At 37.6% G+C, this 25,148-nt stretch overlaps 1 protein-coding gene across 1 annotated transcript in view; it reads left to right on the top strand.

Moving 5' to 3' along the window:
• The window catches only part of GABRA4 (gamma-aminobutyric acid type A receptor alpha4 subunit), a 27,322-nt gene extending 3,962 nt beyond the window's left edge, over positions 1-23,360 (top strand). The window contains exons 4-7 of the mRNA XM_031066676.1: positions 658-801; positions 2,147-2,299; positions 4,634-4,893; positions 21,487-23,360. Coding sequence (XP_030922536.1) covers positions 658-801; positions 2,147-2,299; positions 4,634-4,893; positions 21,487-22,020 — 1,091 coding nt within the window. The 3' untranslated portion in view covers positions 22,021-23,360. The remainder of the gene's footprint in view (positions 1-657; positions 802-2,146; positions 2,300-4,633; positions 4,894-21,486) is intronic.
• The last annotated feature ends 1,788 nt before the right edge of the window (positions 23,361-25,148 follow it).

The raw sequence follows: 25,148 nt of genomic DNA, 5'->3' as shown, positions 1-25,148 counted from the left end.
TCTGGTTTTTCCCACAGTGAAACTTGAAATAACGTGTATCCATTTCAAATGTAAGACTGATTTGATTCAATTTTAACAGGAGTTTGGACTGCGTAGGGATTGAATGCTAGCCCTAAGACATGTCTTTTGCATTAAATGTAAAATGTTTCTTTGTGTGTGCTTATTTTGGGGCCGTTGTGAATTCTTTACTGACCTACGGTTTCTGGCAAATATTTTAAACAGAAGTTTAAAATGTTGCCATTTTTAGTATAATCATCTTTTTTTGTAAAGTAATGTGCGCCCAATCTTCAAAATATATCCTTCTTGTACATACTATTTTCTTTTTTATATTAGTATATTTTATTAGTAAAATTGTAGTTAGAAATTGCTAAAATAAATATGAACTTTGCATGCCCAGTAAGGGCTGATCCATAAGGGGTTTATGTTTAGTCTTCACATTCACATGTTAAGTGAATTTATGTGTGACACTTGACATATAACCTCAGCTCTTATTTATTCTACTCAAAGGGTGGCTTTTTGGGGGTAACTTAACATGAAGGGTATCTTCTGAAATTGTTCATGTATATTTTACTGTTTGGGTTCAGTAGCTTTGGCTTTGGTTCTTAGTAAGGCATGAGAAAAAGTTTCCTATTTATGCAAACTGATGCTGTGTTGTAGATGCTTATCCAAAGAGTGAAATGATTTATACCTGGACAAAAGGACCTGAGAAGTCAGTGGAAGTTCCTGAGGAGTCTTCCAGTTTAGTTCAGTATGACCTGCTTGGGCATACGGTATCCTCTGAAACTATTAAATCTATTACAGGTAGGAATCTCGTCAGTAGAAGTCAACTTGAGGTAAAACTAACCTGTAACATTGCCCAAAGCCTTTTTTCTTTTTCTTCCTGTAAGTTTTATTCTGCTGAATGTCATAGGGTATGTATTAAGGGCTGAGAGTAAATCTGAATTAGGTTTCTGTCCTTGAGATTTACATTTGCAGATTCATTACAGTAGATTGCGACAGTCTTTCAGAAAGCTAGAATGAGATCATTACTCCAAGGGACAAAATGAGCATTTAATCACTGCTTAAAATGCAGTTTGGAGAGTCAAGAGGATGCCCGGGTGAGGAAGTAATTTCTCAGCACTGTATCCACATTATGTGCAAAAGACTTCCTTTGTTTGGTGGTGCAAACAGCTCGGGATAGAAGTACAGCATACAGAATGGGTTATTAAAACCATAAAAACCCTCTAGCCAGATAAGGGTAGGCACAAATACGTTAGTCACAATAGATACTTCTGCTGATTTGTGTTGTAAGAAATAAGGCGAATGGCAACTACAGGCATCCAAAATGAGTGAAGTATCGCTGATGAGCAGTGTGGTGATAAACAAGCATATTCCCAAAATATTTTTAAAATTTGGAATCATTTTCTAAGCATCAGCAGGTTTGGGTGTTGTGAGATAGTCAAAATGAAACCAATAAAGCAAATATATTTGATGTATTGCTCTACGGATGTTTTACTCAAAGATAAAACGGCATTTTGCTATTCACTAGGAATTTACTTCTCAGCATATAGATTATTATGAGTTAATTTAAAAAAAAATCCTTGCTGTCCCAAAAGGCTCATTCTGTAGTGCTTTATTGTAGACAGTTTATTGCGTTTATGGTAAAACTGCTTTTTTGGTCTGTTTGCTTAATATGAATTACAACATTTTAGATAAATTTAGAGTATTTTTAATTCTTCTCACTGATTTGTTTCATTATCATAGTGGGACTGACTTATAAATCTAGCAAAAAGTTGAGATGCTTGCATAACGTTTGATGTGTATCATTGTTCTTAATTTTTTATTCAACAGGTAGGTACCACAATGTTACAGATACCGTGGTAGGTAGATAAATTGTGTTGAATTCTCATCTTCAACAGCTGTCAAAAGGATTTTTAAAATCATGCTTATACTGTAAAATGTAATTCAGTATTAGTTGTATTATAGCATTTTTGATATCAACTTCCGTGTAAGGACCTACTCTTTCTGAGATTTTTAAACAAACCTTCATTCATTCTTGTTCTGAGAAGATGTCTTTCTGTGCATGTTAAATTATATGAATAGCATAATTTTAAACAATCCTACTTGAGAGTCTGAAACAAATTTTATACTCAGATTTTTTTTTTAGGTGAATATATTGTTATGACAGTTTATTTCCATCTCAGACGGAAAATGGGTTATTTTATGATTCAGACCTACATCCCATGCATTATGACCGTGATCCTCTCTCAAGTTTCATTTTGGATAAATAAGGAATCAGTACCTGCTAGAACTGTATTTGGTAATTATTTCCTGTTTTTAACTTTTTCTTGTACTTGCTCTTTTAATAACTCTCACTAGAATAGGCCTTTTCAGTGCCTTGGGGTATACTCCATGCTGTTGCAGAAACAAGGGGATAATTTAAATTCAGAGGAAATCTTGATGTTGATGTATGAAGAATGTTGTTGAGTGCATCCTTGGACTCTGAGGAGAAACTTGGAATGTATAACCAGAAGGGTGGCATGATAACCTGTAGCAAATGGCTCCTCAGCTCTAGGGATTCTACCTGCTTGAGGGAACAAATTGGAAAGACCTGGCTCTGAGTAATACACTCAAGTCCTTAGTCTACATCCAGATCAGGTTTATCCTCCAATGGATAGTAGTGAAAGTACTTGAACTCAAGGTTTATAGAATACTTATAAAATAAATTGTTTTGGAGTGTGTGAGATGTTCCAGTGTCTTGTTATGAGGTATCTGTGTCATCAGTGGAAGCTCGCTATGAATGAGGCTTAGATTCTGTTATTGTAATTTCATATTTAGTGCTTTTCTTTCCTTTCTGCCACTGCCATCATGAAAATGAATGACAAAAGCAAACTGATCACAAGATATTAAAATTGATCTTTTCAAAATACAGCTTGAATGAGGTGGCACAATGAAAATAACAGAAAATCTTCAGTGGAAGACAAGGTGCAAGAATCTAAATGGAAATATGTTTCCTAACAAAGAAATAGGATAAAAAACATTTAAAAAGCTACCTAAAGCAGGAAGAGAATGCTCTACTACAATGCTCTACTCTATAGACTGCTAGATGCTGGCAAGAGTAATAGGGGCAGTTGTACTGGCAGCTCCAGGTCTTACAGAAGAATGATTTAATAGAGAAAAATCTTATAGAGACTGTCAGTAAACTAATATTGTCACAGATTATCTCCCTGGTTTTGGTTAATGTTTGGTCATTTATTTCACTTTACCCTATTTTTACATCTATTAAATAAATGTTTTTAGAAACAATTCATAAAAAGTTTTTGCTTGAAGTGGACAAAGGTCCACACAAGTCCTTAGAAAGGATAGGGCTAAACAGAGATGGGCCTCATCCAGGGAAAGAAACCAAACCCAAACAACCAACTTTCCCTTTTTTTTTTCTCAGACTTAAACATTTTCAGTGATGTAGTTTTCAACACCTTCCCACTGAAGAAGGTTTTGTGAGCTTGCATCTGTATTTTTTGTCCTCCTGAAAACTCTGAGAAATCCTTTGAGCTGTCATGACCAGGCTGCTACTCTTTTGTTTTTCTTCTTTAGAAGGAAGGACTGATTTCATTGTGAGCATTTCTTTGTATGGCAGTGTGTTGGTGAAGCCATTTTTTATTTTATTACCTTGATGGAATACCATCATGTAGCAAATAGGGATGTGAGTAAGCTGTTGCAAAACATCATCTTAATGAATTTAAATTCTTCTGAGCATAAAAATTGCATCTTGAATTAGAATGGATACAGTGTTCTTTTCATAAGAGTAAGGACATCTTTATTTGTAGTCACTCATCACTGAGGTTATCATGCTATGACTTATGCAGTGTTCAATGCATACTTGGGATTTTACATTTCTATGATATGGGATATTCTGGATGGAAAAAGGAAAAAAAGACCCCATTCATTTGTTTTTTATGCAGCATGTGTTTGCATTTGAAGTACTACCAGGAAGTGGCCATCTTTTGATGGCCATCTTCAGTGTTCATGCTTCACACATTTTAATTAAAGTTGTTATTTCAGAAGATGAAAATCTAATTAAATTTCATTGGCTGACTAGTAGCAGAAGGCTGTAAAAAAAACTTGATGATTTCTCAACTAACAGAGTTTTCAGCATAATATTCTTCCTTAGCACCAATATAATTTGTCATGACCTAATGTTTCCTGGGTTACAAGTGTGATCAGAGACACAGATGCAGAATAATAGGGGGCATTCAGAGCCATTTACAGAAGTCATGTTTTTGTTGCAGTCTGAGGAGTACTCCCCAATCTAACAACTTAAATCTTATTCACATGTTTAGAAAATAACTTATAAAAAACTCAACTGAACTTGACGTGAAAAACATATAAAATGAAGGCTTCTGTGTTTTTTTTCATGTGAGCTGTAGATGATCTGCTGAAGTCCTGGTTTTCTGTGCCTCCTTTAAAAAGTGGTAAGCTGTTTTAGGACTTAGCTGCTCATGGATACATGATGCTTGCCATGACTTTAATGCAGTATTCACTAGCAGCAGAGAACTACTCATACGTGATTTAAAATTCTTTGTTTGAAGGTCCTTGACACTTCTTGCTTTGTTTTACTTTGATTCAACGGTTCTTTTGCTTTATTTTTTTGAAGGAATAACCACAGTGTTGACAATGACGACGCTGAGCATCAGTGCAAGACATTCACTGCCAAAAGTATCCTATGCTACTGCCATGGATTGGTTCATAGCAGTTTGCTTTGCCTTTGTGTTTTCTGCTCTGATTGAGTTTGCTGCTGTCAACTATTTCACTAACATTCAAATGGAAAAAGCCAAAAGGAAGACAGTCAAGTCCCTTCTTGAATTTCCAGTTGCTCCAGTACAAAGGAAAAGAAGTACAGAAGAGACATTCACGGTATGTTTCCAGCTTATGCAAACATTTTCTGCATTTTTGGTAGTGTTTCTCAGTAAAAATTGGCCTTTATCTTCCTCCCAGGCTCCCTTTGAGCTAATGATGATTGTACATCAGATTAATGGAAGGCTAATACTATACTATATTAAATTATAAAAACCTGTAAAACATGATTTAATTCTTATTTGCGTTTTGAATAAACTCAGGGGTGAGGTGGCAATTATGTCCATCCATATGTGCAGTCTCTTCTATGTTTGTGTTTTGGTGAAGGTCAGTTAGGATGGGAATCTTGGGGAAAATTAGTTTGCTTTTCCTTTTCCACATTGATTCTGTATGGACTGATTATATGGGCCAAGATATTGCAGATTATAAGGGCATCACATTATCCTATGTGGCTAGTGTCTTTAATGAATTAAAATATGTTGAAGCATTGCAGCTGTACCTTGGAGCACTTCTCTAAACATCACAGATCTTGCATTGCATGTGTTGCCTACCAAGAGTTTTCTTTTTTTATCTGTTACAATTTCAGGAATTTTTGAAGAAAGTTGGATGAAAACTTTTTGTCTACCACAGATATAATTTTAATGTAATTTGTGTATCTTTGCACAGTAGTTCACCTCAATTCCTGATAAGTTTTTGTGGCTCTCTTTAACAAAATGCTTGTCTGCTTTCCTAATGCTTTGGATTAAGTGTGACTTTGTGAGGGAGTTGTTTTAGTGTGTGGACTAGCTAATAAGGGCTCAATCTCATTTCCAGTTGGGCTCACTTGTGATTACCCTTTCCTCTCTTCTCCCATTCCCAATAAATGGTGCTTACTGTTTGAAGCAGCTGTTCATGGGAGATGTAGCTAACAAAGCCATTGCAGCACCTGTCCCAGCTGTGCAGGGGCCAGTACTTCCCAGCCGTGACTGGCTCTTGGCAGCACCACTCAAGAAGTGAGACTCTGACAGCAGCATTGTGATTTACTTACTCTTCCTGTCAGCCTGACTTTGTAATTTCCTTTGGCTGAGCCAGGATTTAAGAAGTGCTGTTTTAGACTAACTCTTGTTAATTTTGTCTTCTGTCTCTTTTCACATCTCGTTTGTCTCCTTCCCTATTCATCTTCTCATTTTTGCCTTCCCACCCCTTCCATTTTCTATCGCTGCGCAGCTGCTGTCCACCCACTTCCATTTTTCTTCCTCTTCTTTGCTTTCCTACTGTAGATACTGTTTTCAATCTCCTGGCTGTGTTGTTATGTTAGCTCCCATTTCTGCTTAGAAGGATAGATATACTCCTAAAAAGTTTGTTATTTGTCACTCCTGCTGGTAAGAGACAGGAACCAAGAAATATGTTTATAGTAGCACGAAGTTCACCTTGTACACAGAGGCATTAGTGCTATGAGCTTATGCTAAGCTTCTTGACTGTGCAGCATGAGGTTTAGTAGAGTATCTTGGCTGCTCCTGAGGAGTGAAAGTAAATATGCTTTTGGTGGTAGGTTTTATTTGGATACCTAGGAAAATAAATTACTTAAGAACAGTTTAATCCTAGGTTTATTTATTAGATTTTATTTTAAACAATAGGAAAACAGTCATTTACTCAGGTAGCTTAATAAAACTTGTTCTCATGGAGGCTTCAAAGAACTCTTTTGATTCAGGGATGGAATTGCTTTAAATTAGTAGTGTGTAATGCTTAGCCATTTATACACATTTTGGAGAAATTCCTCTTTTTCTCCTATTTTTTCCTCTATTGTTCTTCTTCTTCTTACTATTGCTATTATTGAAAAAAAACCAGCAGCAACAGAACACACATCTTTTTCTCAACTTGAAAGATAGATAAAATGAGATGTGATGAGTTCTGTTCCACTGCTTGCTTAATACTGCTGGGATAAACGTGGGAGTGTTCTCACAGATTGGGAGATTTTGAAAGCACTTAAGGGAGCAATCTACTCAAGGGGTTACACATTAATGTTATGAGTATGTAAGGGAGTGATAGTGTTGATTGTACCTTGAACTGTTATTTTTTTTCAAGGGTTTCTCCTTAATTCTGCCTATACTGAGGTTACTTTCTATATTTTGCTTATAAGGACTAATCTAGAATTTTAAAAAATTCCTTATTATTATGTATTATATTATTTTATCTTTAATCATTATACTATTATTATTATTGAATTATTTCTTTATTCCTTATAATGAATCTGACTTTTTGGTCTGCACAAATACTGTCTAGTCAGTGCTGGTAATGAAATCTCAGTTTCCTTGGTACTGAGATTGGTGGTAAGTTTGTGGTGCACAAAGAATCCAGGAAAATAGCCGGACTGTAGCATGTAATTTGTAAGCAGTGTTTCTTAATGTAAATCTGCACATTTTTCTCAATAAATAAATGATAGTATTCAGTATTAGTAGTATTTAACAAAATCTGTGCTGTGCTGGCACTGTTGTGTAGAAGTTCTGTTGGTAGCAGTACAATTGCCAGAGCTCGAGGAAAAGTTGCATATTAAACCTGAACTTTTTTTCAAACAGGCTTTGCCTATAATACTAAATTTTCCAGTCTCCACAAATTAAAATTTTTCACTTAGCCCGGAAAGGAAGTGTATGCTTATTAGGAAAGAAGATGCCTGAATACCTAATCCTTAGCGTTCTTTCTGTTGAATATCTCACCATTTGCAACGGGCTTTGGATCTTCTACTAACTGGGAGATCCCTGTCTTGAGCCTATTAGCCCTATACTTTAGCCTACCTTGAAATGGCATACAGGTGTCTCTGCCCACTTTTTTTGCTACTGGGATGCCATCTGTGTAGGTCCCCTGGAAAATTATGGAGCAGTTGAGGTTGTTAGGGAAAACAAACCTGGTGACGTTATAGTTTGAAATAAGGGTTTTGTTTTATGAGCTGTTGATTCTATATTATTAACTGGATGGTTTCACTCATTTGATCTTTTTTTTCCCCTAAAGTAACATGGTGGGATTGTCCTTGAAGGATTCTTTGAGGGAGCAAGTTGGGCTATGAAACTGGATTAGCTATAGAATATGAAGATTTTTCTATCTGATGATATTAGAAATTAGGCATATTAATAGTAAACTTTGGTAAAGATAAATTGCACATTATTAGAAGTCCTTTTTTGACAGGTAAATCTTTGACCAATTTCTGACCAGAGAATTTAAGTGGGTTTTCTGTATTGAATAAGTGCATATATTACTCATGCTAATTAGAATTTTTTAATGGTGGGTTATTTCTCTTTCTGGTCAAAACAACTTTTATGGTTGTCTTGGATCAAAGGCAACTCCTATCATTTATCATTATGATCAAATGATTTGGATATATTTCTTCACTAGGACCAATAAATCTTTACTGTAGAAAATGTGGGCTATCTGTTTTTCTAAGTTATTCTCTTATGTAATTATATTTACTTTTTTGGAGCCCCATGATGGGTGTTTCTGATTAATACATTGATTAAAGTAAGCATTAAATGCAGTTCAGAGGCTAGCTAAGTAGTCTGAACTGTGTTAATTCCAAGAAAAAAATCCTGTCATCAAGCTAATTTACTGGGCTGAGGGTAGCAGGAGCAAGCCTGCAATAGTTGCAGATGCAGTTTGTGTTTCTTTATCACTTGATTTGACTCTAGCCATGGTAATCTTCAATTTTTTTTTATCCTCCTTCCCCTGCCTACCCTATTTCAACTCTTTCTTCTTGTCTTTAACTTCTTGATACAAACTTAATGTGTTTCAATGAGGAGTGCAGGTCTGCAGAAGACATCCCAGGAGTAGGACTCAAGCTTTTTTGAGGTCTGGCTTGAGTTCATGAGGGACTTGGACAGACTTCCTGTCAGGCACAGCAGGATAGCACTTACATATGTGCTCAACCCAAGAGAGGTAACTCAGCCCTTGGTTACCTGTGATTTCTTTGTTTTGGGAGTGAGTTAAAATGCTTTCTGTTTAGAAGGAATGAATCTATCCCTAAATGTTCTGAACTGCTTTTGTTAGTATAAGCAGAAATATTGCTGCAAGTCAATGTGTGATGGAAATGAATGATTTATAGTTTGTTATTGGACTCCTGAGTCTATTTTTATGCTTCTGTACTATTTCCTTTTCACTGTATTCCTATGAAGTTTATTTTTAAAGACCTACCCAGTTTTGGAAATGAAGAATGCTACTGAAAAGTAGTCTTCAAAAAATAGACTCCTAAACAGTGGTAACATGAGCTTCAACCTCAGCTGTTTGTTAAAAGAGTGTGAAACTCAGAAAAAATCAGGTCAGACTCAAAAAAACCCCTTTTGAATGGAATTATTTCTTCAAACTCAGCCACAAGTAGGTTGTAACTATCAATTTTTCTTGCTTTTTTCTGAAGACAGTTAAATGTCATCTTGTCCTTAGCAAGTCCTGTAGCTTCTAACGGGGGAGCTTGGGGGTCAAGCTGTTCACTGCTGTGTAGGCACACACTCCTCTCCTTGCTTGGGTGCTTTGTGACTGCAATCCACCTCGCAAGTTTACGAGAAATGTTGTCATGAAGTTGATTAATGGTGAGATGTCAGCAGAGACACTCTTGTGTCTGAAGTTTCACTTTAAGTGGAAGTGAAAATATTAGCCTCTGGACCAAAACTTCTATTTGAATATACAGATGTAATGGAAGGGTCCAAAAAACATACCAGACCTAGAGTAGTACCACTTTGCTCCTTCTTTGGAGTAGTGGGATAATAGCTTCCTTTGTCCCAGCAATAGTGAAGTGGAGCTAAACCCTCCTGCCTCATATATGAATTGAAGTATTTGAGGAGCAGCTTGGTCTTGATGGCAACACTTGGGCCACAGGTCTGGTTACTGGACTCCTTATGTGGATGCACAGCCTATCTCCTTTGGGTGACTTAAGCAGTCCTGCAGTTAGGACATCATTTCAGTTTTTAAATATAATGACCATTTTTTTCTGCTTCACTTCTTCTCCACTGCCTAGGATGTTATGGTTTGGGTTTTTTAGGGCAGTGGCATTTAAAACTCAGATCCTAATGAAGGGAGTCAGGCTCGAGAAATGCATAGAGTTCATCTAAATATAAGTACAGGACCATACAAATGGAAGCTACTGTGCCGCTGAACAATTTCTTTGACATGTCAACAGTTTTCTGCTGCTCTAATTTCATTAGTAAACATTTTTCTTGTTGATGATTTACAGTCAAGATATGCTAGCATAAGGTTTAAACAGGGTAAGAGTGGGTGCAGGTCATAAACAAGTGGCACATTTTGTGCTGAATGCTGCTTGAAAGATAGGAGAGATTAATCACCTGGGAGAAGGTTGCAGTGACTTAGGGGGAGGTTTCAATTTTTGGATACCTGAAGGTAGATCCAAAATGGTTAATGAAATATTATGTTAGCTGTGATGCTCAGGTACAATGTTTTGTGGGGCTTTTGGTTTGTTTTTTTTTTTTTTTGGGTGGGGGTTGTTGTGTGTTCATTTGGGGCTTTTTTGCTATTGGTTTTGGTTGTATGGTTTTTTGGCTTTTTTTTTTGTTTGGTTTGTTTGGGTTTTTGGTTTGATTCTTTTTTTGCATTTTTTTTTGTTTTGTTTTGGTTTTTTGTTTGTTTTTATTTTTTTACTTGGTTCACTAGACTTAGTTCTACTATCAACTGGCACTATTTATAATGTATAAAGCTAAAAATAAGCTCAAACAATATGACTTGGGCATAAAAGAGAGACACAAAATATAAAAATTTTGTTTAATATTTGACATAATATTTCTTTTTAAATAGCACAAATAAAGTGCTGTATTAAAAAAATTTTGTCTTTCTTCAACAACCTGATATTACTCTACCTTTAATATGCTTGGGTTGTGGAATGAATTTATACTGTAAGTAGAGACATTTCTCTACTGCAAAGTGAGTAGGCAATCTAGTATGGGATTTGTGCCTAGATTCTGACCCAACTTGATTGTAAACTCCACTGAATTCCAGAATTCAGTTATAGTGAAGATAGAAAATGGTAGGGTGCTTGATCAAAACTGTTGGGATTTAAAGGTGGACAATGAAGTTTTTTCTTATTGTAGTGGAAATGTTTTTTTGGGGGGAGGTTGGGTTTGTTGTGATTTTTTTTTTCAATGCACACAAAAAGAAGCAGGAGTTTAGTTGCAGCACCTGGTGGATAAGAAAAAATCCTTCTGGAGTGCTGTCTTCTCCAAGCCTTATTAGGAAATGTTATAACTGATCACTCTTCAATTTCCTGTAAGTATTAGAATGAGCTGTCTCAAAGTAGACAAGGAAATGTAAAGTAATAATAATACTTGGCTGTTACTCATCTGATGCTAAAATACCTGACAGTGTTTACTCTAAGTTGTGGAAGACTTTATTTAAATAGCATTAGGATAAGGCTTCTTTTTGGAAACCAAAGCATAATGCAGTTATTTTAAAAAATAGTATATCCTGTTGTTTTAAATTCCAAAAATGTGCGTGAATGTCTTTCTCTGTCATTGTGATGATTTACTGGAAAAACAAAAAGACTGTCTTGCTCCAAAAAACCATATTTCGTATGCTTTTTTCATTAGAAGATACAATATGTGTTTCTGTTTAGTAATAAGTTGTTTTCCTGCCAGTACCAGTTGCAGGCATTCAGATAGGTCTTCTATTGATATAATGTCAATTTCCTCCCTTTTAAAAATCTTTTTTTGTAGAGGGAAATGTTACATAGTCAAAAAATAGGTTGTAGGATTTCAGAAACATCAAGTTAAGGGCAATTCTTTATGGTGACTAGGGTAAAATTTTCAGATTGTCCAGCATCAACCCTTACACTGAAAATTGTTGGGGAGTTTATAGTTTTTGCTGTGATGGTTAGTAAGAAATGATGTCTCTGAACACAAGACTCTTCATATTTTCTGCTTAAACCTTTCATGTATTTATATTTAAATATTAATGTCAAAGTATTGAACACTTTGTGGAGGGGAAATGAAACCAATGACACCAAATCACATTTGAATTTTCCAACTGTGTGTAAGATTTCTGGCTGACTTCATTTTTTACACTAGGAAAATTGGAATCAGAAGAAATAAGCATTGAGAAGCTTGGGAAAATCTACAAGGCAATGAGTGTTCAAAGCACTTTCAGCAAACTACTAAAGCAAATTTAACTATAGCTTTAAGGTCAATGAAATTTGAAAGATACAGAAAATAACTAAGGTCCTTGGTTCCTAATCAGCCATTCTTCTTCCTTTCAGAGATGTCACACAAATCACCTCCACAGTTCATTAAGACATGACTTAGGCTAATAGGTTTGTTCCCCCCATAGTTATGTTTTCAGTTCTTTCATTTTGTCATAAGATAAATAAAATCTTTAAGAATTGTGTGCACCAGTACATACATGTTTGCATGTGTAAAGCTTTTAGGCAGCACACAGGTGGATGGATTTATTTATCATAAATTAGCCATGGTTTTTGTAATTTATGTTTTGTGCACTTTTATGCCTGTCTAGTGGTAGAACATAGAATGGAGTGCTCTTCTTTCCTCTTTTCCCTTCCCATCACATGATTCAGATTGCTAAATGAACAGAGTGGGTATTGAACTGGCTCTTATAACATATCTCCCCTTTGTTTTTTCTTTCTGAATAATTTGCACTGCCCTCTGCACTGCTAGATCTAGGGACTAGAATTCATTGTATTTTGTGGAAGGTGGAGCTTTTACTTGGCTATTTTCCAGGGCTCTATAAGGCAACCCAAAGTCTCTAGTATTATTCCAGTAGAATTCTGATTGACTGGCTCTGCAACATAGTAGTAAACCAGGGTAGATTTCTCCTCCAAGTTTTGCTTTTGCTCGCAGCAGGTCAATATGGTGACTCAGTGGGATTTGGGACAAGCAGCATTATTTACACTGATGACAACATGCTGCTTCCCTGATAAATGTCAAATAGTGTGAATTTGGCAGGCTATACAATGTCCTCCCAGAAGAACAGACTGTTTTCTGAGGAAGGATTGGTAAGGATAAAAACCACTATGGTAGATTTTAATAGTAAAATATTACTAAATCATCATACAAACAATTTTGTTGTTGCAGCTAAACAGTAAGTGATGTCAGACTTTGGTTGCTCTAAGCCTTCCAATTTTTGAATGAATTTTTGCTTGGATTAATTGAGTTCTCCCAGTTTGGGAAGCCCATGCTCTCATATGATACATTACTGACACTCCTATATATTCATTTACCTGTGCCTCATTGAAGTTTTGGTTATGCTGTCATGAAAGACACTAATTGTATCCTTGGAAAATTAACAGAAAAGCATAAAGGTGTTTATTGGCTGTTAAGTTTTGATTCCACTCTACTAACACCTCATTGTTACATGCTTGATTATTCTAATAAACAATTAAAATTCTTTGCTGTTTTAAAACTACTTTGATTGTGCTTCCATTTTCAAGAATTTTTTTTTGACTGGTTGATTTTGTGTTTGGGTTTTGTTTTTTACTTAGGGAGGTGAAATATACAAAATGGTGATTAGGCACCTGAAAGACTTAATGACTAAATTTCCTTGGGTAGGCATGTAAAAAACTGACTTGCTGCTTGTTAAGTGCTTGCCATGCATCTTAGGTGGATACCAACCCTGTTTCAACTCAGCGGCCAGTATTCCTATTAGATACAGCCTCCCACCAATCCCACGTGGAAGTCTGAGCAAACTTAAGTCCTGCCTTTTCAATACTGGAGAATTTGATTAGTAGCCAGACTGCTAGGTAGTCCTTGGCGTGTTAAGTTCTATTGGAGCTGCTTTTGTTATGTTAAATAATTTATATGTGGCCATGGAGAAGGAAAGGAATTGATTCTGGAGCTGGCTTGTCTGTGCATACACTGCAATGGGAGGGCAAGATTGAAGTGTGGAGAAAGCAACATCTCTGTTGCTTCATCATCTTCTTCTCCGGGAAGGAAGGATGATCGCTTGTCCTAGAATATCCAGTGGCCTGGTGGGGAAATGCTTGAGATGTGAAAAGCTTGTGTTGATATCCTTGTGACCGTCAGGGCAGATTTGAGAAGTAGCCTCCTATCACCAAACCCATGCTCCCTTCCTGGTTGCTGGGTTACAGTAGAGGAGGACAGAGTCTTTTCCTGAGTGTCTTTTTACAGTGTGACTTAACTGTCTTGCCTCAGGAAAGAGCTGGAAGCACTGGATACAGTTGGGTGGCTCCTTCTGCAAAGGCATGTAATTTAGGCTGTGATCCTACACAGGGCATTTCTCTCCAGCTTTGACAGCTGCTTGCTGGATGCTGCAGTGTTAGCTCTCTCTCCCACTAGAACTGGTACCAGATGGTGGTGGTGTGACTTGTAAATTCTGCTGTGCATTTATCCCTGGGAAAAGAGAATTTACTCCTTTAAGTATTGTACTACCCCAGTCCCAGAAAGAGATACCATTTCAGTGATGTCCTGTGGCAAAGATCTGTTGTGAACTAGAAAATGTATTGACCTGCAGCAGTGAGCTCTCCACTTGAGTAAACAAACAGTGCAAAAGCAGCCCTGGGATCTTGCACAGTGATGCTGTGAAGCTCTGTCGCAGGGTGAGCCTGACACAAGTCTTCAGAAGTGTCTGTATATCCAACCCCACAACTGCTGAGCTGTTTTCCAAGGAGTCCTGAGGAAGATTAGAAGAATGCATCTGAATTATATTGCCAATACATGGCTCTAGTTTTAATGTGCACCTGTTTTTCAAGAGTTTATGATGGCTGTGCTTCCTAGTGATCCGAGAGCCTAAGAAGGGGATTTTCCATGCTGAGTACTACTGATACTCCGTTAGCTCAGGCAGTAAGAGCTGCTTATTTTGGATTCACATCTCAAAAGGATGTGCCCATCATAAAAACTGTGAAGAAATTTAAAATTACAGAGACTGATTTAAAGTTGTTATGTAGAGCACTAACAGGCTACTGAAAGATGCTCTTGAGTTGCATGAAACAGCTGACTGTACAATGTTGCACCAACACAAGAGTTTCTCACAGCTTGCAGTGTTCTCACTGCTTTTGTTTTTAAATACAGTCCTAAGGACTAACTTCCCTGGTGTCCTGGTAATCACTTTTATCATTGCTGCATTCTCCCCAGGACACAACTTGTGACTTTTAAATTATGTTCTTGTTTGTTTTATGGATTCTAGGTTGGCCTTATCATAGGAAATATGCAGTGTGGTTATTACCAGCTCTCTTTGTTCTGTAACAAGATGACTAAGTTTGTCAGTTCAGTACTGCATATTGCTGTGCTGATGATCCCCTTCCCTTGAACCTCAGCTCAGCTGCTGCACGCTACTTCACTTCGTGCTAAATTTGCAATCTTGACTTCATTGAAGTGCAAAATTGCCTCGCTTGTCAAAAACTGGTAATACATAAAAAACAATCCGGTACTTTATTTTTTTTGGCTCAAGTTGAGGCTTACATAGACTTAGAAATAGTTTCAGAATTTCCACATTATGTGAGCAGCTGTTTATGGTGTACAAACCATGTTAAATATTGAAGAATTTAGATCAGCTCATATTTGTGCATCATTTTAGTGCTGTAGTAAACAGCAGTATCCATCAAAGTTCAGCTTAAATGGAAAACCAAATGATGTGTGAGTTGATTTTTGGCAATAGATTTGTTGAAGGGTTTTTTTTTGTTTTTCTATGCATTCTGTCATAGAAATTGACCATCAGACTTACTCCACAAATCTGCCACAGTATTAAGCAATAAATTACATAGATTTATCCTGAACTATGCTGAAAGCTTCTTTCATTGTATTATTCATGGTTAATTGCATGTGAATCCACTGGTAAAGGGAAGGATACGGCATTAATTACCACATTTTACTTATATTTGTAAGGAGGTTGGTATAGATGTCCTATCTTCATGCTAAATGGACTTTCTGTTCTAGTACTAGCAAAAGGGCATCTTGCATCAGGATGTTACACATAGGAAGAATTTTTATTTAATGATTGTTTCCCTAATTTAGTTCTTTTAAGGATAAAACGCATGGGAAATAGCATGTGATACTTAAAACTAAAGCAAAATCTCAATGCCTTTTAAAGCAGTCAATACTTAAAAAATCTTTTTGCATATTGCATGCTATGTGACAAAATTTGTCTGACTGGATTTGAACCTCCTGTCCTATCCTACAGCCTCCTTCCTCCTCAGTGAAGTATGCTTATGCATAGGATGGATAGGATGGGAGTTTTCTAAACCTATTTTACTGAGCATGTTTTTTGTTTTGGGTTTTTTTTTTTTCAGTTGTATTCACTAAGGAAATATTCATTTGAGTAGAAAGGAAGAGTGATTATGAGTCTTCTGAAAAAGACTTTACTTCACATTTTCCCATATTTGGTCAATTCCTTGGCTTTACTACACTCACCTATCTGCCTCTGGCATGATCAAAGTTTTGGTGATAAATGTTTGAAGTTCCATGAAGGCTGGAATTTAGTTTTCACTGTTGCTGATATTGGCTGTTAAAAAAAATAGGTGTACATTAGTGCACATTTATGTATCTCAGCCAACCACAGAGCTTTGGCCAATGAAGATGTCTTACAATTGGGACAACATATGTATTCTCAGAGCTCTTGAGAACTTTGATGCACAGACAGGAATTGTGCACTCAAATCACCCAAAATTTTGAAACTCATCCATACTGTTTCTGCCAGTAAAGGTTCAGAGGCTGAATTCTCCTGACAGAATCTATAACAAGAAGGTTTCCTCTTGAAGGAGGATTTATCAGAGTAAAGTACTTACAACTTCTGATTTGGTGGTTTCTGGTGTGTGTGGAATTGGTCGTACCAATTGATTGGACCTATCAGGTGTGCAGACTGTTCCAAAGAAAAGGTGAAGCAGCGTTTACCTAAGCAGAATTTGTTGTTTTATAGACAGGCAATCTTTATCAGATCTATTAAGCCTGGCACTGCACAGTGGAATAGACTGGATGTTATAGTAGTTTCCAGGCTCCCATTTTGCATTCCTGAGATACATGATTTTAAATGTCTCCCAAAAGTCTTACTGAAATGCCTCAAGAAAATCAGAACCTTTCTTGATCTAGAGTGAGATTGTGAAAACTGTGCATTCGGTGTTTCCTGTGGAGCACCGTCTGGTCTAGCACGGCAGTCCTGTTGGCTCAGGACAATTGAGTGGTTTCCTGACTTGCCCTCGTAAAAGAATCCTTACTTTTGGATAATCCCTTCCTTTCTTGGCTTGCATGTTCATTTGGCTCCTATTTGATTTTCATGTTATATTTCTTGTTTTTGTGCCTGTGATGGATTGACCCTGGCTGAACACCAGGTGCCCACCAGAGATGCTCTATCACTCCTCCCCTAAACTGAGCAGGGTAGAGAAAATACAACAAAAAGCTCATGGGTCAAGATAAGGACAAGGAGAGATCTCTCACCAATTACCATCATGGCCAAAACAGACTCAGCTTGGGGAAAATTAGTTTAATTTATTACTAGTCAAAGCAGGGTAGAGTAATGAGAAAATAAAAACTGAATCTTAAAACATCTTCCCTGCAGCCTTCTTCCTGTGCTTAATTTTACTCCTGAATTTATCTCCTGCCCTAGAGTGGTTCAGGGGGATGGGAAATGGTAGTTACAGTCTGTTCATTACAGGTTATCTCTGCCACTCCTTCTTCCTCGGGGGAAGAATCTTCTCAGTCTTGTCTTGCTCCAGTGTGAGGACCCTCCTGGGGCAGACAGTCCTCCATGAACTTTTCCAATGTGAGTCCTTCGCAAGCTCTGCAGTTTTCATGAGCTGCTGCAGTGTAGGTCCTTCCATGGAGTGCAGACCTTCAAAACCAGGGTGCTCCACACTCTGGCATGGGGACCTCCACGGGCTGCAGGTGCATGTTTGTCAGACACAGGGGAAGTTTCTGGCAGCTTCTCACAGAAGCCACCCCTGTGGCCCCTATGTCATGCAAGTCTTGATGTGCAAGCCCAGTCAGTGCTTCCAAACTAAAAGGCAGTAGTTTTGTGTTTCATGTTGTTGTTTTAAAAAAGATAAAATGAAATAATTTTGGGAGGTAGAAAATGCTTTGCATACGTCTATAATTGGTCAGATTGTCATCACATTATCTTTTACTAGGGTTATATACCATAACTGAAATGACTTTGGAACATTTTCCTAACACAAACTGAGCATTGTATTTTACTATGTTTTACAACAGAATTTGAGTAATTAAGGCTTACCACAGAATCAGGCTTTTAAAATATTTTTATTAGTGATCTTGTCACTAATCTTCAGATGATGTAGAGTTGTGAGATAGCTTCTGTACAGAGGAGAAATGTTATTTTAGTAGGAAGAACTGAGTTATCTTTGCAATGTTGAATAGAGAAATAAGAGAAGAGCCCTATGTATAAAACCAGTAATAAGAATTTTCGCTAGATATTTTTTAAGTGGACAACTCAACAAGGAGGGATACCTGAGTGCTTTAATTGAGGAGAAGGAAATGTTGTCATAATATTATCTTGAGTAAAACAAGTGCAAGGAAAGGATAAATGATGGTCAATGTGCTGTTGAGGCCACCCTGACAAGGAGAATGCATTCTGCTCAGCTTTGACAAGGCATGGCTGTGGGTGCTCCAGGAAGCATGCTTGTTTCAGTACCTTTCAAGAGCAAGATTCTGCTCAAGAACACAAATACAAACTATTACAATGACATTGTGCAAGAACAACCAGGTGTCTGTGATACACTGTGTGTAGAGCATGTTAGAAATGCCATTTCTGACTTCCATGCTCTGAGTGATTGAAAGGTGGTTTCCAGAGAATTAACAAAAAATGATCCCACATTTTTGGTGCTTGTAATGCTGTGTTATTTTTAGATCTTACAATGTTGTGTATTTAGGCTTTATGTGTACATTTATGTGAATGTTATAAGAAAATCGTGTTTCTCCCTAAAATTAAGCTTTCTGAAGTGTTGGAAGTTTTCTGTGTCAGTCACAAGAAAGCAAATGCCCAGTAGGGTTTTACACAGACACACATTTTGACCATTTGAAATAGTATAGACAATTTTATTCTAGAATAGAGACTGTAATGGAAAATAAATAGTGAATCCAATAGCAAGAGGTCTGATTTGGTCATTTAGATGACAGTTGAACTGGGGAGGAAGATGAGGTATTATGCAAATATATTGATGGAAACAAGTTCCTACAAAAGAAATGGAGATGACTGGAGTGTGAGGAGCCTGACTGTTACGTGTCTGTCTTACCTGTGTCTGTAGATGATGGTGCACAAAAGGGAAGTACACTGAGATGGTCACTGAAAACAGGTGACAGTATAAGTGAGCAAGAACATAAAATGGTGCCTCTGTAAATTAACGGCACCTAATTTATTGTTTTGCTCTTCGAACTATTCTTTATGGTTGCGTGTGGAGTGACTGAAGGTGTGGTAATTCCATTCTCCAGCAGCAGCACCTCTAAGCTACTTGTCTAATATGGGTAGAGAACAGGAAGGAATGGAGACATGTCTTGGGTCCAGTGCAGATCTACTTTGCAACCCCTGCCCCAGCCTGTGGATTTTTGCTTCCCAGGCACTGCTTGAGAGCTTTACAGTGGGTGACACATACTTGAGCAAAGCCAGGTTGACCAAGGATCTGCATGCAAAAGATAAAACTCACCTGCTCTCATTGACTAGTGCCATCTTCTCTATGACACAGAGATGTTGTTTTGGGCAGTGAGCATTGATAACTTCCATCTGCTTAGCTTTGCAAGCCTTCAAGTGACATGCAGCACTCCACCAGGTATTACCAAGTCTCTAGTAAATGTACCCCTGTCCTGATTGTACTTTATCATTTCAATTTAGCAGTCTTGGAAATGGCTTTACTATTCCTGGGTCATTGACAACCCTGGTGTGAAAGTGCCCAATTTTCACATCTGTGTGTATTTCTGCACTTCCCAAAGAGTGACTTGGGCTTCTCTATCAAACAGTAAAATCAGTGTTTCTTTCAGGAAATACCAGCTTCTTCTGGTGTTTCTTCTAGACCTCTGCTCCTTTGGATTGCAGATGCAGAATAATAAATAAAAGGGATTGACACGCTTCTATGCAGGAAGGAAAACTGAAATTTAAGAGGGATTCTTTGATATATCAACTGTGAGCTGGCAAATACATCAGACATGAGCAGGCATAAAGCTGTGACAGTTTCAGATAAATTCAGGCCAACAGTATTGCCAGTGACAGATTTGTACAGCAATTAACAGGATTAAGGACCAGCATTCTGCTCATGATGGGAATACTATCAAGTGATTTGAATTTTTTTTTTTAGTTATTTTTTTAGATTTCTTTTCAGCTTCAATTTCTCTGTTTCCTTGAGCAGAACACTGAAGCACAACTGGTGTAGCAGACAGACAGAGTGTCAGCCTTGTCACTACTCAAGGTACTGCTAGTACCTTGAATAACACCTAACCTACTCTCTGTTACTGCTCTGTCACTTGGATGGAGAGAACTGCTGTTGGATGAAGGAGGAAAGACATTGCTGCCTGCTTTCTCTCCCTTTGATTTCTGCTGTGAGCTTTGGCAGGGTTCTCTGGGAAGTCTGGAGGGAAGGGGAGCCAAAGGCACAGTCGGTATGGTGCAGGGCAATGCTTGGGAATGGTATCATCAGAGAGGCGTAAAATATAGGACTTTTTATATATAACTAGTGGTTGTTTCATCCTGTCTGTATTTAGACCTGTGTACCCTATCTGTCCTCAAGTCTTTGTCTTCTGGAAAGCAGTTAGTTTCTTAATTAGAAGATACTCACATATTATATCTAAAGTATTATATGTTTTACATCATATTTAGGTGCACTGCTGAAGGTCAGAATTTAAATACCTTTCCAAAAGGAAGTTCAGGACATGTTAGTCTTCCTCTTAAGTGCAGAGAATAAAGGCAGAAGCCAAGTCCTGCTCCCAAAAGTCAGTAGAATGTTAAACTCTGATGGGTTTTCCATTCCTGTACTTCCTTATCTGTATTTTGGTTTCTCATGCAGCCTAATAAGTACTATTTGGTTGAAGAATATCTTTCAGAAAGACATCCAGACTTGCCTGAAGACACCAAGTGATGGAGAATTCACCACTTCTCTTACTTAATGAACGGAGAGGAGTAGTTGATGAGAGACTAATTTATTCCCTGGTTCAGTTGTGCCTGGTGAATTTATTGCCTATGGTTGATGTCAAAAAGCATTGGCTTTATTTCTGAAAGAACAGCAATGTGGCAATTTGATTTGCTGAATACTTGCATTTTAACAGCCTCTTCTGTAGAAGACTAGAGTTCCTGGTATATGGTAGTTATTTTTCTGGAGATATATAGAATAAATAAACCTTCATGGCTGGTAAGTTGCATCTAGAATATTTTTATATCATCAGAGAAGGAGGTAGACATTGGAGAATCTTGTTTTGAGCTTGAGCCTGGAAAAAGCTGTGACTAACCTGAGAATCCTTAGCTTCATGGTATTCAGTTTGTATAGGTACTGCACCACATGGAGCGTGATATCTTCACTCTGGTATTCCAGCCACAGGTAAAAGGAACTCTTGTTTGTCACTTTATATGCTATTAAATCTATTTTCATCAGCTTTTGGTATCTTTGTTCTTCAGGATCAAGCTATGGTTATATTTGTGAGTATTACTTGGATAGTGCTTGATTATAGTTTCCATTGCTTTTGTTTGAGTGTTTATTTTAAGAATGACAAGTATTTCTTTGTAACTTTGCAGAGTACAGATGCCAATTCAAATGTAAGGAAAAGAACAAATGCCACAGTACAGTCTGAAGCTGATGGTGGGAGCCGAATTGACACAAGGCACAGCTCTGTCCAGTCTCCCTCTGTAGCTCAGGGGTCTTCTGACATTACACCCCACTCCCTTTCTGCATCAAGTCCCAACCCTTTCACACGAATCAACGCATCGGAGACATTATCTTCTGCAAGAGCTACCCCTCCAGCTCCTCCTTCTACCCCAATTTTAACTGGATTTGTATCCCAGCATGCCACAGCTGGATCCCCTTCCATTCAGCACTTGCTTGGATCTAGACTGGAGCAGATTCAGACCACCACACCTAATACATTAGGAGCATCTGCAAAGCCATCTGCTGTCACACCACCTCCTCCCCCCGCCTCCCACTCTGGCACGAGTAAGATAGACAAATATGCACGCATTTTATTTCCTGTTACCTTTGGAGCATTTAACATGGTCTACTGGGTGGTGTATCTATCCAAGGACACCATGGAAAAATCAGAAAGTCTAATGTAGTTTTGCTGCTATGTAGTAGTTCCTAAATTATACTCACATTTGATGCAGAGTTTCTTCTTTTGAAACTATTTAAACAGGTCAGTAATTCTTATTTATAAAAGCTGTGTGGTACTTTCCCGTTCTAAAGGCTGGAGTTATTGGGGATAATTTGTTAACTCTTAACAGAGTAGTGGGTAACAGTAATAGGTCTTCCTCCCTTCAGCCAGCAATGAACCAACACTTGCTTGAGACAAGCTGCTCTGGCTGCACAGAACTTGCAATTGGGAGGAACATGCACCTGAAAGAAATCAGAGGCAGAGGTGCACAGCTGTGCAGTGGAACACGTCTGACTGCTAGGAATATGCATGTTGGCTATCACAAATGCCTGAGCACTGCTGTCTGGACACAGCATTGCATTCTCTGAGTGTGAGGTCTATGTCCTGTATATTTTGACAGTGCTGGCTAGAAAAGGACTTTCCCTGCTAGATTAAAATTGACAGAATGGGGGGAAGAAAATCAATAGCAGCAAAAGGGAAGAGAGTCCAGCCTGGGAGAGTGCAACTCCAGGAAAGTTATGCAAAGGAGTTGTAGAGCTCCGTATATTTTTACTAAGCATTATTTTGCATTGTAACCTGGGAAATTCTCACACCAAACTAAGAATGAGTGAACCTTGTAAAATCTGAACTCTGATGTAATTCTCAAAATTGGATTTTCTTGTTTGGTAAGGTGATCTTAAGTGGGCAATTCTTCTTTGACCTTGCTGACCAGCTTGAGTGGATTTATTCCTAAATTACATCAATTGTAGTAGATGAGGACCAGACCACAATGTTCAACTTTTCATTTAAATTCTTTGCTTTTTCTCTGGATGCTTTGGGTTTTGGTTTGTTTTTCATTTTTTCCCCCCAAACTTTTCAGTTACACTCCTGATTTCCTTTAAACACATACTCCATTCCCCCCTCCACCTCCTTATGTAATGTTTGTGTCAAGTTAAATTTTCAACACAGTTTTAAAAGTGACTTGAAAATTAAGCAAAAAAAAAGCCCCATTTCCTGTGCATAGATGAGTGTGGCATGTCACTGAGTGAATGAAGGACACCCTTTTTGAGAAGGACTGCTGTGATATAAATAAGAAAGTAAATTTTCTAGGTGGATCCCAGGCTAAAAATTTTAATTTACAATCCATTTGTTCACTTTAAACTGTGACATAGGTAGGTGCTTTTCTTACCAAATTGCAGTATGCAAGCAGGCAACATTATTAAAGAATTGAATAGTTAAACCTGATAGAAATCCTGATCATAAGCGTTATTTTCACTAGAACAGGTAGAAAACAAATTGCCAATAAATAAAAGAAATGCTTGTACAGAACTGTCTGGCTTGGCAAATGGTTAGTGTTTCTGTGCAGGTGACAAGTGGGAATCAAGGGCCAAATTCTCAGCTATGATCTGGCTGTGCCTTTAAAGGGTCTGGACTAATCCTTAGCTTCAGCTGACTGAATAGGAGATTGGTAGCCTATTGTCAGAGTCTTGTGCTGCAGGGCAGATCAGGTGAGTGTCCAGTGGTTCTGTGCCCAGAGAATGATCAAGGGACTTATGGAGACCACAAGCTGCTGGCAACAAAAGGGATGCATAAGACTACCCTAGACTCTGCTGGGACAAAATTCAGGGTAAAAAGACCCCACAATGGTGAAACTATGACCGTGCCTCTGTCTCTCCAAGCCTTTTAGCCAGCTCATGGCTGAGAATCTGACCTTTAACTTGTGGAACCTGGGAGATACCTGGCAAGAGATACTGCAGTGTGTGGTATGGATCCCAGATGGTTCTTTCATGTGTAATAATGAACTGTAGATGATAGAATGCAGTGGGAATGTCTTATGTAACTTTATTATAATGGAGTGATATAATCAGTTGCCTTAGTCTTTCTTTTACTTAAGGGATGCTCTCAAAAGGCCAGGTATGGTTTTTTTCTTTTTCATCTTTTACATCTGGAAGATGGTTGAGACTACAGCACTCATTAGGAAAACATTGTGTGGCATAATGGAGAACTGGAAATGGAGCACCCATGCACGATGTCCAACTGCAGTAGTTTGTATCTTTGGATGTACTGCTAGTTGCTGTAGCTGTTTCCTCTCTAATTAGATCACATTGTTGCAAATTGTTAGAATAGAAGATGGTATGCAAGGGATTATTTATTTGGTTAAACCAGAATAAACAAAGCTAAACCTCTGACAATTATTGATTATAATTGTGCAAGCGATAAAATACTTCTAGCATGAAGAACGGCGACCTGCTGTGTGGAGAACCCAGTATTTGCACCAGAAGTTAATGAAATTACTCTTTGCTTTCCTCTGTGATGAAAACCAAGGATGTTCTCTCACAGGCAGAGCTTTAAACAATTCATTAGAAACAGTTGTCTGTTCTTTCCACCCATCCGTGTATACTGATTTTATAATCAGCTTTTTCTAGTGCATTGTTCAGTGGGATCGACACTAGTTCAAGCTAAGATTGATCTAAATGTGGTGCTTCAATTCGCTTGTAGTTTCTGTTTAAAGACTTAAAAGGAGGAAAAAGGACTGCAAAAATAATAAATTACAGGTATTTATTTCTATGCTTCCATTCTGGGAGAAATTTTTAATGATACCACAGAAAAAGTTACCTACTTTAAATATCCAGTGTATTTTTGAAGTACCTTCCAACACTTCCATGCCTAAATTCAAAATTAAGTACATTAAAATAATCATTATGAGTCTAGGACTAATTTATTGAACTGTACTATATTTTTATGTTGCAGCATATGAAGAAATTGCCATAATTACCTTTCCAAATTACATGTGGGCAATGTAAATAGGAATTTATTGTTAACAGTTGTTCCTCATTATTTTTAATCTCCCTGGATGATCAGAAACAGTAAAACAAAAAAGAGTCTGCAATATACTCAGTGATACCTTGATAACTTGAAAGCACAAAAGGAGGAATATGCTAAATATAGCAACCCAAATCTGCTTACTAAAATCCTAAGGGAGAACATTGCAGGTGTCATTTCAGTGACCAAATAGCTTATTAGAGATGAGGTTCAGTGAGATGACCTCTACAGGAGCTATATTTTTAGGTTTTTGTTCTTTTTTTTCTATTGGCTTTTTTGAACAATCTTTTT

Source organism: Geospiza fortis, unplaced genomic scaffold (assembly GCF_000277835.1).
Source record: "Geospiza fortis unplaced genomic scaffold, GeoFor_1.0 scaffold40, whole genome shotgun sequence".
In the NCBI taxonomy this organism is placed as follows: Eukaryota; Metazoa; Chordata; class Aves; order Passeriformes; family Thraupidae; genus Geospiza; species Geospiza fortis.
This window is presented reverse-complemented; position numbering and strand designations above follow the sequence as displayed.